Source organism: Scyliorhinus torazame, chromosome 19 (genome assembly GCF_047496885.1).
Source record: "Scyliorhinus torazame isolate Kashiwa2021f chromosome 19, sScyTor2.1, whole genome shotgun sequence".
NCBI classification, from domain to species: domain Eukaryota; kingdom Metazoa; phylum Chordata; class Chondrichthyes; order Carcharhiniformes; family Scyliorhinidae; genus Scyliorhinus; species Scyliorhinus torazame.
In genome coordinates, this window is record NC_092725.1 from 110,464,441 (window position 1) to 110,485,911 (window position 21,471).

Below are 21,471 nucleotides of genomic sequence, written 5' to 3' on the forward strand. Positions count from 1 at the left end.
CCCACGATACACACTTTGGGGGGCAATTTTAACCTAACTAGTCCAATGGAAAACTGACAGGATCCAGGTGGAAAACTGGGTTTGACAGCTTGTTGACTTTTGAAATCAATGGGGAGAGATATTGCACAGGCTGTAAAACCAATGTTCCAACCAATCCCTTGGGTTTCCCCCCAGCAAGTTAGCTTTGAATTGCCTTGCGTAGTGCATCGTTACGTTGTTGTAAAAACTGAAATAGAATGCCTGTAATTAGATTAAATACCAAATGCTGAAGATACTTATTGAATTTTTCTGGTCACTAGTTATACTGTTGCTAAAAAGTAAAGAGGCAGTGCTAACTTTAGGAAGTACATTAAGGTCATCCCAGTCCTAATCTCATTGCAACCACGGATCAGTGCATAAGATTAATGTTTGCAGTGGGGTGTACACAATGGGGTGTGACCGTATCCACTTATCTCCAAACTGTTAGCCCCAGTTACCTTGCCGTAAGGAGAATGTTGTAGACATTTCCCCATTGGGAAGCAGTGAAAACGAGTTGCACCATGTTGGTTTCCTGCAATTCTTTACATCAATGTGATATGAGCTGAGTTTACTCGACACTGAGGCCTTACACTTGCTCCAATTACTTGCTTAGAATGCAGACTTTATTCTATGATAGATTTATATTAGAAAAGTAAAAACTATTGCATCATAAAATTCTGTCCTGTGCCTTGAAAATATCACAATAGAACCATTTAAATACAAACATAAGAACCTTAGTTAAAATCAAAACTAATGGCACTGACCTGGTTTAATAGAATAATCATACAAATGTCTTTAAGAAAACATTGAGCCTACCCAGAAGGTAAAGAGAGGCTTTGGTGTAAGGTAATGGAATATTTTAGCGTTGGAGCACCCAATGTCATCAATCAGCACCTCCAGATCAGAAACGGTCTAGGTAATTGGGAGTTTAAAGCTCACTTCACTCTGTCCTAATAAAATGCCCAGCACCAAACAGGGAAGAATGTGGCAAAGTTATTTGTCCATTTGATACCAGCCATCCTGTAGTTTCTGAGTGAGATTGCCTATTTATAACACCAACAACTTGTATTTTTATAAGAATTACGGATGAAATATACATTACTGACTCTTTTGCCTGCAGTCTCGATTCCGGCCCTATTGCAGTGCTGTTAACATTTTAATTTGGGTGGTTCTTAGCGCAGTATCTTAGGACTGACAAAATCTCAAGGTTTCACCAGAGCAATTATCAAACAAATTTTTGATAGTGTCAATTGGTGCCAAAACATGAAGCAGTGTGGTGCTATGGGCTGACTTGTCACTAAGAATTGGCCGAACCTCATTTCACTTCGAAGCTTTAAACTCGAGAGCATTTCAACATTGATTTCCTTTTCAGATGAATACCCAAGCTTAGATTTTCTGATTGGCATTATTTTAAAATTAAAGAGGTTACCGCCAGTGTTAAAACAACATTGATTAGAAAATCTAGGCTTAAGAGCCCCTTGTCCCTCAAGCTCTCTCTTATATCTAGTTTAAATCTTTTTGAGTGGCAGAGCTTAATTTAGTTCGTTTACCAGACTTTAATCTATTTAATCGCAAAACAAAAGAATGGTAAAGGCAAGGCCTTTTCACACTTCATTAGGTTTCTTGAAAGTCAAACTTAATGAAAGGTTGGTTTTAAGTCTATAGAGACTTTATTAGGAAGGGTTATCTCCTCATGAGGAAGAACAGAAGCTTATCTTCAATTATTCTTGGTCTAGTGCCCTCTTCTGAATGAAGTATATATTACTGACTATTTTGCCTGAAGTCTTGATTCTACCCCTAGTGCAGTGCCTTTGATGATGTTTTAATTTCGGTGGTTTAGTGCAGTATCTTTTGACTGTTTTAACATTTCGTTTTTATAAATTGTGCATAGTAACAACAAATGGAGGTCAATCAGGAAGAAACTACTGGCTTCATTGGTTTTGCTGACACACTATTAAAATTGCTTAGTGCTAACAATTACGATTTGGGGGGGATTTAAAATGTATGCACAATAGCAGGTTAATGGAGGTAGCATTTGGGACAGAAAATGTTGGAATATTTCCTCCATTTTAACCCTTATGAATGCCTCATTCCTCTGCACCCTGCTAAATAATGGCATATTTAATTAACAATGAAGGGCAACCGCAGAATCAACTTCCACTTCCTCCGCAAGAACCTCAAGCCAGGGTAGCAGGTGATACTGAAAGGGCTGCCCGTTAGGAAGAAAAGGGGTAATGTACGACGTGGTGTTCACCCAGCTGAAAATACTGATTTATCCTTATTAGAACCCTGGGTATTTGTCTGAGGTTTGACATATCTATCTCCTGAAGTGAAGTGAAATTTCTGACACTCAATTCCAAATGCACTCTGGGAGCAAAATCAGGTCAGCGCCAGATGTTTAAATATCAGTCTCCTTCTCAGAAGAAATCCCCAACAGCATCTGGGGATTAACTTCTATATCATCAGTGCCATTATCACAAATGTCGTTCAGTTCTGCATCATTCGGTGGCGCCTTTGCATTCTCCTCTTCCATTCTCTTCTCCTTCTCCAGGAGCCGGTAGTTGATGGCATTTCCAATGAATAAATAGATACTCGCCAGTATCACGATGCTTCCACACACTGCGTACATGTACCTATAGTCTTGAGTTATGTCCACCAACAGTCCTGAAAGACAGTAATGATGTTCTGTGTGTTTAATAAATGAATTGCCAACTGCTGCAAAGCATCAAAAACAAGTCTATGAACAAATCAAGTAGATTAAAGGGGCTTTGATGAGGAAATTAATTAGGAAGCCGGTTTACAAAGCCAGGCCTGGATTTTCTGGGGTTTTATTTAAGATCGGTGCTAACTCTGTTGACTTTAATGAGTATCACAGGGATCAAATTGCCCCATGGCTCCTTTGGCCTTTTTCAGTTTTATCAAAAAGGAAATTAATGCAGCACCATCCCACCCCTCACCGATTGAGAAGTTGGCCCTGACAATAACTGGAAGGTAGTAAAAGAAGAAGGGAACAGACTTAGCAGCTTGCAAACCTGGAAGCATGGATTTCCCTGGAAATCCTGCTGAATTTAAAGGTAGTACCTGATTTGAAATTTTTCACATTGTTTTCCCGGTGACAGTCAGCCAGACTGAGAAGCTATTGGGATGTAAGGTGGAGCAAGTAAAAACGAAGTCGCCATAGTCCCAGATGACCATAGGCTGCATTCCCCTTTGAGGGGGAGAGCTGACTGGTGGCAAAACAACCTGAGGATCAGCACACCTCAGGTGAAGGGCAAGGTTGAGAAGGTGCGACTTTCACGTAAGGTGGAGCAGAGCAGAGCAGAGGTGGGTCACCCACGCATATTGATAACAGGCTTGAACTGGATATCGGAGGTCATAAGGGGTAGAACTGTAGAGAATGCCGTCAGGCCATATGGCTCGCATTGAATGTATCACAATTGTACTGAAACACCTCAAGAGTGCAACCTGATATATGTATTCAATATAAATCACATTGCAGCCGCTGTAATGACCATTTTGAAATGTCTGTAATGTTTCTTTGACTGTATTTAAGCACCAGAGTGCAACATGATGTACGTAGAGAACTTGAATATTTTTGCACTTTGTGTGATGGCCATTGTGAAGGGCTGGATTGTATGGTCCCCCAGCCGCATGTTTCACGGTGGCGCGCCGTTCACTGGTCAGCTGGTAAAGAGAATCGTAACAGCCGGAAAAAAATGTTCTTTTGGATATTTTAACAAGTAAAGTATATTTTTGCAAAAAAAGTCACAAGGTAAAAGTGAGTAGCACAATGGGGCGGGGTCAGGTCAGGTGAAGGATTGGGCATTGGAAGTCAGGTGAGGAGTGAGTCATCGGAGGTGAGTTGCACGTCAGAGGTTGGTAGAGGAGTAGACATCGTAGGTGAGTTGCATGTGAGGGCAATGTGAGATCAGGAGTTGAGTCGGACATCGGATTTTATGGAGATGCTCATCAATGGTCTGATCATGGATCTAAGACGATTGAAAAGATTGAACCGAGAGGATCTTTAGTGGTAAATCTGGGGTTCTGAGACGGAGCAAGATGGGGGAAAGGATTCCTTCGCCACTTGGTCTACAAGCAAGGCTGGAAGGGCCTTTACTTGTTGCATTCAGCTGTTCTCATGTTAATGCTTTGTTGGAGAAAGTAAATTGAAAAGTCAATTGAAATATACAACTTAGAAATACCTTAACATCTCCTGAATGGAAATCAGTGTTTTCTTTATTAGCACGGTTGAAAATGGGTTGATTACAAAATCTAATAATCTTTAATCACGGTGTTTCGTCCAACGCCTATCAATAGCCTGCTTCGCTGGTGTACAGTAGTCAGTTTCTTATAGGCAGAACGTTTTTAAAAAGTTGCATTTTTGTACCCTCGCACTTAAAAAATGCTAAAATTCCATAGCTTCCTCATTTACCATTAAATTGGCGCAATTAGCAGAATCTCATCAGTGATTAATTCAACCGGGGGCAGGGATTAGCATGGACATTTTGTTGGCGGGGCAACTTCCTGTGAAATATTTTTGAAACCGGCACAAAAGATTGCAGAAGCTCAATTTGTCCTGGACACAAGGGGCGTTGATGAAGTGGTGCTATTATATTGCTAGTAATTCAGAGACCATGAAACCATTGGTGTAAAAAAAAACATTTGGTTCAATAATGGCCCTTTAGCGAAGGAAATTTGTCGTCCTTACTTGGCCTACACGTGGCTCCAGATCCACAGCAATGAAGTGCCGTTCCGTTCAAGGCAATTAGGGATAAGCAATAAATGTTGGGCCAGCCAGTGACTCTACGACCCATGAATAAAAAAAAAACCTTGAGCATGGAATTGCTTGATTTTTTTTAATTGCACTGTTTTGAGTGAACCTCTGCTCCTTGATGAATAACTTGCTCCCACTTTAGTGAGAAGAAAAAGTAACAAGAGTTCGATGACTGCGCAGCCTTGGCTCTGTATCACTGAGAGGATCGACAAGACATTGTTGCATTTTGATTTGAAATTTACTGGAGGACGATCATTTGCTCATTTATTGGAATTTGCCATTGAAACTGGGAAATGTACATATTAGTGAAAGGATATCGTAATTTAGCCTCATCACCCTGGAGTGATGTTACACAGACCCTGCGATGGTGGAACAAGGCGAAAGAGGGAGGCGGGGAGGGGCGGGTAATGTTTGGGGGAGGTGAGGGAGAGGCATGTCAGGTAGGGGAAGGGGGTGAGATGACAGACGAAGCCACGTCCTATGAGAAGCGGGCGAGGATGAGGACGCAACTGGTCCACAGCAGACGCCATCTCCCTGGCCTACATTCATCCCTCGAACATCTCGACAACAAGGACTCCTACATCAGACTCCTATTTATTGACTACAGCACCGCCTTCAACACCATAATCCCAGCCAAGCTCATATCAAAGCTCCAAAACCTAGGACTTGGCTCCTCGCTCTGCAACTGGATCCTCGACTTCCTGACCCCCTGACCCACAGACTACAATCTGTAAGAATAAACAACACCTCTTCCATAAAAGTTCTCATTACCGAGACCCCACAAGGCTGCTTACTTAGTCCCCTACTATACTCCATGCGCGCACACAACTGTGTGGCAAAATTTGGTTCCAACACCATCTACAAGTTTGCTGGTGACACAACCATAGTGGGCCGGATCTCGAATAACAACGAGTCAGAATACAGGAGAGAGATAGAGAACCTAGTGGAGTGGTGCAATCTCTCCCTTCATGCCAGCAAAACTAAAGAGCTGGTCATTGACTTCAGGAAGCAAAGTACTCTATACACCCCTGTCTGCATCAACGGGACTGAGGTGGAGATAGTTAACAGCTTAAAATTCTTAGGGGTGCACATCACCAAAGATCTGTCCTGGTCCACCCACATCGACGCTACCACCAAGAAAGCACAACAGCGCCTATACTTCCTCAGGAAACTAAGGAAATTCAGCATGCCAACCCTTGCTCTTACGAACTTTTACAGATGCACCATAGAAAGCATCCTATCTGGCTGCATCACAGCCTGGAACGGCAATTGCTCGGCCCAAGACCACAAGAAACTTCAGAGTCGTGAACACAGTCCAGTTCATCACACGAACCTGCCTCCCATCCATTGACTCCACCTACACCTCCCTCTGCTTGGGGAAAGCGGGCAGCATAATTAAAGACCCCTCCCACCCGGCTTACTCGGGCAGGTGATACAAAAGTCTGAGAACACACACAAACAGATTCAAAAAAAGCTTCTTCCCTGCTGTTACCAGACTCCTAAACGACCCCCTTATGGACTGACCTGATTAATACTACACTCCTGTATGCTTCATCTGATGCCAGTGACTATGTATTTACATTTTCATAGAGTAATTGATGCTTACAGCATGGAAACAGGCCCTTCGGCCCAACTAGTCCAAGCTGCCCAGTTTCTATCACTAAGCAAGTCCCACTTGCCCACATTTGGCCCATATCCCTCTATACCCACCTTGCCCATGTAACTGTTTAACTGTTCTTTAAAGGAAAAAATTGTACCCACCTCTACCACTGCCTCCGGCAACTCGTTCCAGATGCACACCACCCTCTGTGTGAAGAAATTTCCCCTCTGGTCTCTTTTGTATCTCTCCCCTCTCACCTTAAACCTATGCCCTCTAGTTCTAAACTCCCCCATCTTTTGAAAAAGATGTTGACTTTATCTATGCTCCTCATTATTTTATAGACTATATAGATAAGTTAATCCCTAAGGAAAAAGTCCCAGCCTATCCAGCCTCTTTTTATAACTCAGACCATCAAGTCCTGGGAGCATTCTTGTAAATCACTTCTGCACTTTTTCTAATTTAACAATATCCTTCCTATAATAGGGTGACCAGAACTGAATACAGTAATCCATGTGTGGTCTTACCAATGTCTTGTACAACCTCAACAAGACGTCCCAACTCCGGTATTCAATATTCTGACCAATAAAACCTAGCATGCTGAATGCCTTCTTCACCACCCTGTCCACCTGCAACTCCACCTTCAAGAAGCTATGAACCTGTACTCCTAGATCTCTTTGTTCTGTAACTCTCCCCAACTCCCTACCATTAACTGAGTAGGTCCTACCCTGATTTGATCTAACAAAATGCATCACCTCACATTTATCAAAATTAAACTCCATCTGCCATTCACGGGCCACTGGCCCTTGTGTTGCCCTATTACGTATTTTCTTTTTATTTTATTTTCTTTCATGTACTTAATGATCCGTTTGAGCTTCTCGCAGGAAAATATTTTTCACTGTACCTAGGTACACGTGACAATAAATAAACAAGTCCAATCCCCGCTGCTACACCAGGTTGTGGAAGGCACAGCGGAGCACCACAAGGCAGGTGACCCTCCAGAGGGGGGGGGGGGGGGGGGTACTACAGTATATTACCAGGGTGGTCGAAGCATTGGAACCGCATTTTCAAAAGTCCGATGCACCGCTCAATGACAGCCCGGGTGGCCACACAGGCCTCGTTGTAGCAGGTCTTCGTATCGGTCTCCAGCGTAATTAGCCAGGACCTCAATAGGTAGTCCTTATCCCCCAAGTGCCAATTGGTCATCCTGGGGTGTCCTTCGAAGACTCCGGGGATCTCCGGCCTCCCAGAATGTAGCTGTCGTGCACAATTCCTGGGAAGCATGCACGCACGTCCATCATCTCCAGGAGGTGGTTGCACACAAGTTGTTTGTTCAGGGTGTGGAACCCATTTTTGTTAGTGAAGGGCGTTTCCACACGCTCAGTGCGCGCAAGGCGAGATGAGTGTCATTTATTACTCCCTGGACCTGGGGCATCCTCGCAATGGTGGAGAATCCGGTTGCCCGGGCATCTTGATGGGCCTGGTCCAGGTCAAAGTTTATATAGTCAGCTGCCCAGGCAAACAGGGCATCTGTGACTTCATGGATGCACTTACAAAGAACAAAGAAAAGTGCAGCACAGGGTCAGGCCCTTCGGCCCTCCAAGCCCGTGCCGAGCATGCTGCCCGACTAAATTACAATCTTCTACACTCCCTGGGTCCGTATCCCTCTATTCCCATCCTATTCATGTATTTGTCAAGATGCCCCTGAAATGTCACTATCGTCCCTGCTTCCGCCACCTCCTCCGGCAGTGAGTTCCAGGCACCCACTACCCTCTGTGTAAAACACTTGCCTCGTACATCTACTCTAAACCTTGCCCCTCGCACCTTAAACCTATGCCCCCTAATAATTGACCCCTCTACCCTGGGGAAAAGCCTCTAACTATCCACTCTGTCTATGCCCCTCATAATTTTGTAGACCTCTATCAGATCACCCCTCAACCTCCGTCGTTCAAGTGAGAACAAACCAAGTTTATTCAACCGCTCCTCATAGCTAATGCCCTCCATACCAGGCAACATTCTGGTAAATCTCTTCTGCACCCTCTCTAAAGCCTCCACATCCTTCTGGTAGTGTGGCGACCAGAATTGAACACTATACCCCAAGTGTGGCCTAACTAAGGTTCTATACAGCTGCAACATGACTTGCCAATTCTTATAATCAATGCCCCGGCCAATGAAGGCAAGCATGCCGTATGCCTTCTTGACTACCTTCTCCACCTGTGTTGCCCCTTTCAGTGACCTGTGGACCTGTACTCCTAGATCTCTCTGACTTTCAATACTCTTGAGGGTTCTACCATTCACTGTATATTCCCTACCTGCATTAGACCTTCCAAAATGCATTACCTCACATTTGTCCGGATTAAACACCATCTGCCATCTCTCCGCCAAGTCTCCAAACAATCTAAATCCTGCTGTATCCTCTGACAGTTCTCATCGCTATCTGCAATTCCACAGACTAGTTACATTTTCCTCCAAATCATTTATATATACTACAAACAGCAAAGGACCCAGCATTGATCCCTGTGGAACACCACTGGTCACAGCCCTCCAATTAGAAAAGCATCCTTCCATTGCTACTCTCTGCCTTCTATGACCTAGCCAGTTCTGTATCCACCTTGCCAGCTCACCCCTGATCCCGTGTGACTTCACCTTTTGTACTAGTCTACCATGAGGGACCTTGTCAAAGGCCTTACTGAAGTCCATATAGACAACATCCACTGCCCTACCTGCATCAATCATCTTTGTGACCGCTTCGAAAAATTCTATCAAGTTAGTGAGACACGACCTCCCCTTCACAAAACCATGCTGCCTCTCACTAATACGTCCATTTGCTTCCAAATGGGAGTAGATCCTGTCTCGAACCATTCTCTCCAGTAATTTCCCCACCACTGACGTAAGGCTCACCGGCCTGTAGTTCCCTGGATTATCCTTGCTACCCTTTTTAAACAAAGGAACAACATTGGCTATTCTCCAGTCCTCCGGGACATCACCTGAAGACAGTGAGGATCCAAAGATTTCTGTCAAGGCCTCAGCAATTTGCTCTCTAGCCTCCTTCAGTATTCTGGGGTAGATCCCATCAGGCCCTGGGGACTTATCTACCTTAATATTTTTCAAGACGCCCAACACCTCATCTTTTTGGATCTCAATGTGACCCAGGCTATCTACACACCCTTCTCCAGACTCAACATCCACCAATTCCTTCTCTTTGGTGAATACTGATGCAAAGTATTCATTTAGTACCTCGCCCATTTCCTCTGGCTCCACACATAGATTCCCTTGCCTATCCTTCAGTGGGCCAACCCTTTCCCTGGCTACCCTCTTGCTTTTTATGTACGTGTAAAAGGCCTTGGGATTTTCCTTAACCCTATTTGCCAATTAATTTTCGTGACCCCCTTCTAGCCCTTGCTTAAGTTCCTTCCTACTTTCCTTATACTCCACACAGGCTCCCCAATTACCAGGTCCAGTACAGCCCCTTCCCTCGTTGGACTGTCTAGATATTGTTTTAAGAAGCCCTCCTGGATGCTCCTTACAAACTCTGCCCCGTCTAAGCCCCTGGTACTAAGTGAGTCCCAGTGAATATTGGGGAAGTTGAAGTCTCCCATCACAACAACCCTGTTGTTTTTACTCTTTTCCAAAATCTGTCTACCTATCTGCTCCTCGATCTCCCGCTGGCTGTTGGGAGGTCTGTAGTTAAACCCCTAAATTTGTGACAGCACCCTTCTTATTCCTGATAACTTGTGGGCTCCACTTGAGGAAGGAGCAGTGCTGTTGGTCGGGATGTGCCATACAAGGCTCTGCTCAAACCCTGGAATAGTTCTGAGGCATAGAGGTTCAGGGCTGCAGTGACCTTGACGGCCACCGGGAGCAGATATCCTCCTCCCTGTGGTGCCAAGTTTGCAAGGACACGGCACAGGTGCCGTACCTCCCCTTGTTGAGGTGGAGCCTACAAAAAATCAGCGACGTCTGTACACCTTGGGCCATCATCGGCCTCCCCCTCTGGGTCCCTGCTTAGCCTGATGGACTGCCAGGTCCTCAGGGTGTGGGGCTGGCCCCTGTACTTTGGCTGTGCTGCCTTCTCTGGCCACCTGGATTGCAAATGCCACTGCGAGGGACGCTGCTGCGGAATCCACATCCATCATGTGATATCTGTAAGGAATCGGAGAGGCTGGAGACCGACAATCAGTTTGGGCTTCTACCCCAGTACCCTAGAGTCTCCCAGGCCTCCCCACCCTTACATTCCCTGCCATCTGTCAGGGTACCATCCAATGAGGCAGTTGTGCTGGGGGACCCCGCCCTGCACAGGAACCCCCAGCACTCCCTCGATGCAAAACCCCAGACCCGTGCCGGAGAATGACCTGAACCGGGCAGGTTCTCTCCCCGATCCACACCCATCCTCTGGTCGTGGGGATGCCCTCAGTGTTGAGGCACAGCTCTTGGGCGTTTGATTGTTGGCTGCTGTTTCTGTGGTGTTGATGCCTCCAGTGTTCACGCAAAGGTTTCAATGTCTGATTGGGAAGCTAGGCAATAACTCTTGCCTGAAAAATGGCACATCTACTCACGGGAATCCAATTGGAAGCTGTGGAGTGCTCACATAGCTGACATTGCCAGTTCCTATTAGCAATGGCCTACAGCTGTGCAACCATAGGCCTCCGCAATCAGTGGGAGTTAAAGTGACCTTCACCATATTACCGCGGACAGGGCTCTGTCCTGGGGGTGTTTGCGGGGGGCGGGGGGACAATGACGACTGAAGGGCAGCAACTGAAGTTGCCTCTGGTATGGATACACAAGATCTGGAGGGGTGGCATGTTGGACCCATGGGAGCTGAGCCCATCACCTCCCAGCCCAGGGGTGACCCCCAACCGATGGTGACCGACCCCCCCTCCTCCTCCAGGCCCGTCCCTTCTGGAGGATCCTCCACCTGCCCTGGCAGCAGCCCCAGTGCCGCCAGGCTGATTGCTGGTTTTGAAGAGGGCTACTCCTCTCCTCCGATTCCCACAGCAGCCACTGCACTCCTATGATTCATGTTTTTAAATAGGAGTACTAAAGGGTGCCTGCGTGACCGCTCGCTGGAGAGCTGGTTAGATCCCGGGAGGCCACTCGATACGGGGTCCTTCCCGTTAATGGGATGGAGGTTCCCCTTAATTGGTAATAATTGGTTTCTCGCCACGCCACGCCGGGATCCAGATCTCATCAATGGGAGTAGGTCGGTTAGATTGGAAATCGATCGGCGCCCGGGTCAGTTCCCGATTTCAGACCCCCGCGAATTAACCGGCTTGTGCAGATTCGCACCGGGCACGACCCAGTTGTTAAGCTTCAATCAACATCGTCTATCTTACTCTTGTCGATGAAAATAACCTGCTGTGTTTACCTAAATTACAATAGGGACTACATTTCAAAGTACTTCATTGGTTGCAAAGCAACTTAGTTCATACCAAGGATGTGAAAATAACCTTATAAACTTTAATTTTTTTTTCTGCCTCACCACACCAGTAAGTACATTAGCTAATTCATATATCACTTCCAATATGAAAGAGTGAATGAAAAAGTGAACAGTGCTAAATACCGAATAAATACAAAGATTCCCGGCAGCCTAGTGAGTTTTAAAAGAAAACAAATTTCAAGCTTAAAAAAGAAAGCATTGTCTCAAGGAATGTGTTGTGAACATTCCAATTGGATGTTCCGGTTCAGGTGGAGTTTGATCCTAGTTTCCAGTCAGCTGCCTATGCAGGGTTAGCCGATAGATTCCCTTTCATTTTGTCCGATCCTAGAGCATCTCACTCTAAGCCAATATCTCTGGTCATCTCAAAGCTACCAATCAATCGCAAAAGCTGCCATCTAACATGCCGTTTGAAACAGTAATATCTGGTTCAAGGTTCCACATCAAAGCAGTGGAAAGCCGACACTGCAGCTTTATGACAATGCAGGAACTATCTTGGCGCAAAGGTTTCTGAAACACCATTATTCCCAAGCACACACCCCACCGCGCTGAATAAAGCCTCGCTTGTTTGGAGATTCCCTCTCTGTACCTCGTGCGGCGAAACTGCACAATGTCTTTCCTTAGCGGTAGAGAAACTGGGAACACTTGGGAAGGAGGGAAGGAAGAAAGCAGAAAAGAAACAAAGAAATCTTGCATTCCCTCAGGCCGTCCCAAAACACTTGTCATGAAGATGTAGTTCAAGCCGAATAATGATTTTTAATCCACCAGATGGAAACCTGAATTGAACTTTTTGAAAACACAAAGACGAAAGTGGCTTGAACTCACTGTCCAAGATGGCTAATCCAATTTTCTTTACAGTACGTTCCAACTCATTGGGGTGGACTCAGTCTGTTTGCAAAACCCATTAAGGGGAATAACTTCAGGGGAGTGTGAAGGGCTCACAGCTCCTGTCTGACGAACAAAGCATCCATGGCAATTATGTGAGGTATTCAACTATTGGAGATGTGCTATTAAAACTAATTGCTTGGACAATGGGACCCTGGATAAGTTAGCCTCCTGTCATGAGTTAATCAGATCACCTTTGGAATACATGGCCACAATGCCCTATTTTTAAAAATGCCATGGCAGTTGGAGAAGGAAGATGACATGACAAGCCAACCCTTTGTACGATTTAAGCACATATTTTTTCAGCAGGTTGGAGGACAAGGAGCTTAGGGAAGAGGCCTCCTGCTTCCTTTTTTCTCTAACCCACCTGTAAGTTCCATCAGGGCTGCATCGGGCCCTGTTCGCTGACTGTGATCATCCTGCTGCAGATAGAGGTTTCTTTAAAACAGTCCAAACCAGCACTGCCATCTCTTGAAGAACAGGTAAGGTAAAGTTACCATAGTCCCAGATGACCGTAGGCTCTTCCCCCTTTGAGGGGGAGAGCTGACTGGCGGTGATTTAATCAGAGGATCACCGCACCTCAGGCGAGGAGCAAGGTTGAGAAGGCGGGTGTAGAACCGCTAAGGCAGGAAAAAACAAAGCTTATCTTTATTTGCGATATTACACTCTTCACTCCCCAAAAGGTCTTATACCAGAGGTCTGAGTCCTGCAGTTAAAGGGGACCCCCACACCCTCATTACCAACAGAGCTCATATTCAAAGGATGTCACCTGGAATCTGATTGTTCTGATACCATGACCATTTTGAGGGTTATAAAATCCCTCCACTCCACCCGCCCCCAAAGTCCAGAGATACATCTATGTCCGTGTCTGCGGCCGATGTAATGGTGCCTTTGGCATCCTAGCCCGGAAACGGCCATCGAGGGCTGAACATGTGGCATCCGATGCAGTGTACAGAACTGGGGAGCAGCACTTCTGCGTGGAGCATCTCAGCGGGGTCAAAGACCATGCAGTGGCCAGAGCTGTTGACGTTGTTGGCTCTAGCGGTGGCAAGATGTCAATGGTGCCCTCAGAATTAGAGTGCAATGGGTCTTTGTCTGGCATTTTGACGTCCTCTAGGTCTAAAATTGGCTGCTCCACGATAGATGCGCCCGAGACCAACGGTGGCAACTGGGGCGGAGGTGTCAGTTTGAGATGGGGGCGGTTACAGTCTGAAACCTTTGGAATTGAATCCAGCCTCTCCTGGATGAGCCCTCGGAGGTGATCCACATGCTGGTTTGATTCACGTCCATGTGTCCTTACCCGAGATGATACCAGTCCTGTCTGGGCCAACACGACACCTGGTGTCCACGTGGCTCCTTCTCCAAAGTTTTGGACGTTAACTGAATACGCCAAACTCCGCACTTGTAAATCCACCTAACCTGCAAACCTTTGGACTGTGGGAGTAAACCGGAGCACCCGGAGGAAACCCACGTAGACACGGGGAGAACGTGCAGACTCCGCACAGACAGTGACCCAAGCCGGGAATCAAACCTCAGACCCTGGAGCTGTGAAGCAACTGTGCTAACCACTATCCTACTGTGCTGGCTTCAATGTAAAATCCCATTGACAAACGGCAGGAAGACAGGATTGTGCCACAAGCCAATGGCGTGCCACCAAAATAAACGCGGCCGAGGAACTGGAGAATCCAGCCCGCGATGTTTTGCACTTGACCTCGGGGTACCTTATCGCGAAACTCGATGCCTAAAATCCCATTGCCCAGCAGTAATATCGCTTACGTTGTTGAACATAAAATTCCTGGGCACAACACAAATGCTTAATATAGAGGATACAAGCGGTGCCAACGTGGCTACCTCAGGAGGTGAAGGTCAACAACCTAATAACCCTGTCAAGCAATGAGAACTGCTGACAATCTGTGAAATTATAACCTCTCCTCTTGTGACAATGCAAGTGCTTAGTCATCCCAAGGTCATTGCCTGACAATTGAGTGCTTCATCGGAGTACGAACAGATTCAGTATTGCATACTGAAATGACAGACACACTTAACGTTCTGACAGCAAGAGGTGCTCAAACATGTAATACTGTGTTGTGGCTGGGTGTGTAATAACATGCCGAAGTAAATGAAGCAACTGTACCTGAAAGGATTTTCTAGGACTATTTGAGTTACCGTGTGAATCCTATTATCTGCATCAGACACAGAGTAGCAGCTACAGTGTCAATAACTGGGACAGTTAAATGTTAGGGAGCCGAGCAAATTTAGGAATTAGGAGTGCAACCATTCAAACTTTCACCCTATTTGGAAAATGTTTTCCTTTTTGTGTCCATATTTTTATTCTGCTTCTTTTTTAGGCCATCCAATGTTGGTACTGATGAGTGTGCGAACCAGCGGTCAAATGCTTCTATCTGGAAAGTAATTGGGTGGGGGTGGGGGCACATTTGCAGGTGTATGGGGAAGGAACATGCGAGCAGAACTTAATTTGATGGCGCATTCAAAGAGGTGTGATAGACACGAAAGACCGCAGAACCTCCTTCTGTTCTTCAACATTTTTTGTTGTGATTCATACCATTTTGGTCAGATCAAAAACATTTCCCATCTGGGACTATGTGCCATGGCGGGGGTGAAAACGGGGAGCGTTTCCTACTGTGGGGACCGATAGGAAACCACGCCATATCTCTCGTCCTGAATCTGGAAGATCTGGAAGGCACTCATGCCCCTCCCCCCCACAATGCTGTGGTGTTCCAGGTCCAGGGTGGCTTGCAGCTTTGATCTCAAAATCTGAAGGCAGTCCCAGGCATTGTTCAGGTGGGCCCCAACTTCTGCACGGCATATTATTCCTGATGTGTTCTGGACCGGCGTGTTTTCCCATTGATGGCACGGAGGATCAGGTGTGAGCGGAAGGTTCTAGTCAGGCCCTCACCTGCAATCCATTAAGGGGATGCAAAGCAGTATCACATCGGCCTCCAGTGGGTTTCCGGATCCACCGTGGCGCGAACCAACGGAAGATCCGGAGGGAAATTCATGCCGGCGTGAAACCGATTTTTAGAGTCTCGCCATATTATCCCCCCTGTCGCCCACTATTGAACCTGCCGGAGGAGGCATGAGAGAATTCTGCCCAAGAACATAAATAGGAGCAGGGACAGACTATACAGAAGCATTTGAAGTGTAGGTTAGATGGCTTTTGTTTCGGTGCAACATCGTGGGCCGAAGGGCCTGTACTGCGCTGTATTGTTCTATGTTCTATACAGCCCAGTGAGCCTCCTCCACCATTCAGTAGAGTCCTGGTTAATCATCTGCCTCAACTCCACTTCCCTGAATATTCCCCATAACTCTTCATTCACTGAAAGACCAAAAGATATGTCTATCCCTGCCTTAATTATATTATATTTGTGGATGGACTGCCAATCAAGCGGGCTGCCTAGTCCGGATGGTGTCCAGCTTCTTGATTGTTGTTGGAGCTTCACTCATCAAGGCAAGGGTAAATATTCTATCACACTTGTCTGATAGAGAAACTTTGGAAAGTCAGGTGAGTTCACTGAATGTCAAGGGAGGATGGTTAGATTTTCTCTTATTGGAGGTGGTCCTTTCCTGCCACATGTGTGGTGTGAATGTTACTTATTACTTATTAGCCCAAGTCTGAATGTCGTCCAGGTCTTGGGCATGGTCCGTTTCATTCACTTCAGAGAATATCCCCAATTCTGACCTGATAATGGTTGGAAGATAGAACATACAGTGCAGAAGGAGGCCATTTGGCCCATCGAGTCTGCACCGACCCACTTAAGCCCTCACTTCCCCCCCTATCCCCGTAACCCAATACCCCTCCTAACATTTTTGGTCATTAAGGGCAATTTATCATGGCCAATCCAGCTAACCTGCACGTCTTTTGACTGTGGGAGGAAACCGGAGCACCCGAAGGAAACCCACGCAGACACGGGGAGAACATGCAGACTCCGCACAGACAGTGACCCAGTGGGGAATCGAACCTGGGACCCTGGTGCTGTGAAGCCACAGTGCTATCCACTTGTGCTACCGTGCTGCCCATATCATTGATGAAGCAGCCGAAGGTGGTTGGGCCTAGGACACTACCCTGAGGAACTCCTGCAGTGATGTCCTGCAACTGAGATGGTTGGCCTCCAACAACCACAATCATCTTCTTTTGTGCTAGGTATCACTCCAACCCATGGAGATTTCCCTGATTCCCAATGGCTCCAGTTTTGCTCGGGATCCTTGGTGCCACAGTCGATCACAGCCTTGATGTCAAGGGGCGTCACTCTCACATCATCTCTAGAGTTCAGCTCTTTTATCCATGTTTGGACTGAGGCTGTAATGAGGTCAGGAGCAGTGACCCTGGCAGAATCCAGATTGAGCATCAGTGGGCAGGTCCTGTCCATATAAAACAGGTTTTTTCCTGTTTTATCTGGACAGGACATACCTGGGCAGTTCACCACATTGCCGTCTAGATGCCAGTGTTGCAGCTGTACTGCAACACTAATGGCGCAGCTAGTTCTGGAACACAAGTCTTTAGTACTGTTTTTAGAATGTTATCCGGGCCCAGAGCTTTTGCAATACCCAGTGCCTTCAGCCGTTTCTAAATATCACATGGCGTGGAGTGAATCAGGTTGGCTGAAGAGTGTCATCTATGATACTGGGGACCTCGGGAGGCAGCTGAGGTGGATCAATACTTGGCACCTCAGGCCAGTGTTTCAACCTTGCCTCATGCACTGATGTGCTGGGTTCCCTTCCCAATGGGGCTGGTTTAGCACACTGGGCTAAATCGCTGACTTTTAAAGCAGACCAAGGCAGGCCAGCAGCACGGGTTCAATTCCCGTACCAGCCTCCCCGAACAGGCGCCGGAATGTGGCGACTAGGGGCTTTACACAGTAACTTCATTTGAAGCCTACCTGTGACAATAAGCGATTTTCATTTAATTTCATTTCATTGAGGATGGGGACATTTGTGGCATCTCCAGAGAGTTGTTTGACTGTCCACAACAAATGGACATGGCAGCACTGCAGAGTTTATATCTGATCCATTGGTTGTGGGATCACTTAGATCTTCGAGATTCCCCAAGCTGAGGAAATAATCTCACCATGTCTATTCTGTCAAGCCCCTTCTCTTGTATGTTTCATTAGGATCTCCTCTCACTCATCTAAATTCCAGAGAGTTAATGTCGTATTTACTCAGTCTCACATCATAGGATAATTTACTCATCTCAGGAACGAATCTGCTGAATCTTTGCCCTTCCGCCCTCCGAGCAATATAGTCTTCCTTTCGGCCACATCTGTACACAGTACTCCTGATGTAGTCTGATAATTGTACAATTGTAAGAGGACTTCTTTAATTCTCCTGCAATAAAGGCTAACATGCCATTTGCTTTCTGTATTTCTAGCTCTACCCTGCATGTTACCAATTTCTGTTCTCATTGTGTGGGAACACCTCTGAACATCAAAAGTTACAAGTTTCATATGCTCCATTTGTCACCTTGTTGCCCACTCACTTAACTTGTCCAAACCTCTGTGCCCTCCTCACAGCTTACATTCCCACCAAACATTACTCTCAGTCTCTTTGTCCAATATAGATTGTAAATAGCTGAGGCCCCAGGACTGATTCTTGTGACATTCCATTAGCTTTGGTTTATCAACTTGAAAATGCCCCAGTGATTCCTACTCTTAACCAAGTTAGGTAAGCAGAGAATGTCCCTATTGTTGGAGAGTTTTGTCTCTCTTTCAGAAAAAGAGAATTCCACAGATGTAAATCTCTCAGGAGCTTTGTTCAGAGACAAAAACAAGATGATGGCTTGGTATTTGCTGACACAAAAAAGGAAATCCACTTAAACGTTAATCTGATGCTGTAGAAACTACACTGGATTATAATTAGCATCAGATTCTATTAAGCATTGGAGAATCGTAGTTCAACAATATAATTGTTTTATTCTTGAGTAACATTATTGAAAATTACATGAGTTGAGTTGCATTACCCATTCTTCAAGGAGAGAGTCAGATCTTAGCATTTTCTTAAGGAGGCTGGAAGTGCGCCCTATGGGGAACTTTCATCCTTCGTCTCTGAATGGAAGCAGATTGAGAAAGGATAGGGTCTAGCTTAATCTGCTTCAATCATTTTTGCTACTGATCATCCATAAAAAGTGTTCCTCCTTTCCAGTTGTAGAGGGGGATTGAATACCAATAAGAAAGAAAGAAAAACATACATAGAAAATAGAAGTAGGAGGAGTCCATGCAGCTCTTTGAGCCTGCTCCAACATTCATTATGATCATCAGATTCAATACCCTGATCCCGCCTTCCCCTCGCATCCCTTGATCCCTTTAGCCATCTAAATCTATATCTAGAGCAATATCTAGGGGTGGGAAGGGAGGGGGGAGCGGGGAGAGGAAGAGGGTCATGCCAGGGCCGTGCTTCAGCATTGTGCCAGGATGGGGGCTTCCATATGGAATTTTTTACACTAGGATGGCCTTTATAAATGTCACCCCAATCTTTCAAAAACTAAATTTCTGGCAGGTCAGGCTTACCATTGGTACCACCGGCTTTAGCATCACTTTACCCGCCCACTATTGCACTCTGTCAAATACGGGGGAAATCCTGCCCAATGTGTGCAATGTCCTAACCTACATGTTAGAACATTGACTGAAGACAAAAGCACTGCTATTAGCTTTTGTCCTTCAAATCAATTTCAAGAGCAATGTGACACCTTGGACCAACAGCTGATGTGCAACCTAACAAGTTAGAGCTTTGAAATAGTAAGGAGATCAGCTCCATTTGATCCCCCGCAGTTTGGTTCAAAATTGTCCCAAGTCCAAGAAATATAAGATACTGGAAGTAGAGTGAGTGAAGGGGTTAGGGGGTGCCTTTGGACAGGGAAGGGCAGTATACATGCCTTTTCCATTATCCACTATATACGCCCTGCCAATGTGGTAACCATACGCGGGATTCTCTGGCCTCCCAGCCACGTGTTTCTCGGTGATGGGAGATGGTGTACTGTTTGTTGGTGGAATTCTCTTCTCCTGCCACTGTCAATGGGAATTTCCATTGAAGTCACCCCATGCCACTGGGAAACCCACGGGCGTGGGTGCATTACCAGGCAGACCAGAGAATCCCGCCTCCAGCGAACGGCCGGAGAATTCCGGCCCACATTTCTACCTGTCTCTCCTCGTCCTATGATGTGCACCATTGTGATTAGTGGGAGCTGCGACTTCTCAATAACTTGTCTGGAACAGTACCAGAGATACTCGTGGCAAGGTATTAGCAATAACAGGTCTCAACAAGAACACCAACAACATACATTTATACAATGCCTTTAACATAGTAAAACATCCCAAGGCACTTTGTGGAGGAATTATTATTCAAAATGTGATACCAAGCTACATGAGGAGTTATTAGGACAGAGTCACGTAGGTTTTAAGGAACATCTGCCGTACAACATTTACAACAACAATTACACTTCAAAAAATACTTGATTGGTAGTAATGCGCTAGAGATGTCTGTTGGTTATGAGCAGCGCTATGTAAATGTATCTAATTATGTTTTTTTTAAATCTTAAAATTAGGCGAGAGAAGTGGAAAGGCTTAGGAAAGGAATTCCAGAGCTTAGGGCCTCAGTAGCTGAAGACACGGCCCCCACTCAGAGAGCAATGAAAGTTGGCGATGGTCAAGAGACCAGAATTGGAGGAATACAGATACCTAGAGTGTTGTGAGGATGGAGAAGGTTACAGAGGTGGGGAGGGTGAAGTCATGGAGGAAATTGAAAACAACGGTGTGAATTTAAAAATTGACATGCAAATAATAAGATGCACCAAAAATAAAAATATTTTGTTCTTCTGGGAGACATAGTCAATTTTGTTTCTTCGCAGGTAGATAGGGATTTGTTGGTTATTTTATAGAATAATGAATATCTAGGTTAGAGTAGGATTTGTTACACTGGCAACACCTGCTGTTATAGCACTCTTACTGGATGATGCAGTGTTTTGGAGTATCAATAGCAGCTGAAGTGTAGCAAATTGTCCTGATGAGTGCAGGACAAAAAGCTTCAACGAGACGTGTCCTTTTTCAGCAATACTGTACTACTAAATGACTAATTATAAACATATTGTTCTAATTATTGTTATACATTTCATGTAGGTCCAATTGTTATTTATAATTACATAGTTCCTTCTCTCTGCAGGCTCAAACTCATTTATCAGTTACAATTGAGGAAATAAAACTTCAAGTTTTCAGGTTGGAAAAAAACATACAATCTTACCACAAGTGACATCCATAGAAACATAGAATTTACAGTGCAGAAGGAGGCCATCCGACCCATCGAGTCTGCAGCGGCCCTTTGTAAAGAGCGCCCTACTTAAGCCCATACCTCCACAGTAACCCAGTAACTCCACCTAACATTTTTGGACACTAAAGGGCAATTTATCATGGCCAATCCACCTAACATGCATGTCTTTAGACTGTGGGAGGAAACCGGAGCACCCGGAGGAAACCCATGCAGTCACGGGGAGAACGTGCAGACTCCGCACAGACAGTGACCCAAGCCGGGAATTGAACCTGGGACCCTGGCGCTGTGAAGCAACAGTGCTAACCACTGTGCTACCGTGCTGCCCATGGGGTTAGAGCTCATGTGTTATTTGCTTAAAAAAAAACCTTGGTCATTGTCTGTAATGATACTGAGAACAGGTTCACTAATTTTGTCACAAGTAATGTGTACAGGAGATCACTCCACGTCTGAGCCACTGAAGTTTACAAACACTGTTTTACAAATGTGACA

At 45.7% G+C, this 21,471-nt stretch overlaps 1 protein-coding gene across 1 annotated transcript in view; it reads right to left on the bottom strand.

Annotated features, from left to right (window-relative positions):
* Positions 1–609: 609 nt before the first annotated feature.
* The window catches only part of LOC140396422 (monocarboxylate transporter 2-like), a 105,730-nt gene continuing 84,868 nt past the window's right edge, over positions 610–21,471 (bottom strand). Inside the window, 1 exon segment of the mRNA XM_072485041.1 lies at positions 610–2,682. Coding sequence (XP_072341142.1) covers positions 2,417–2,682 — 266 coding nt within the window. The 3' untranslated portion in view covers positions 610–2,416.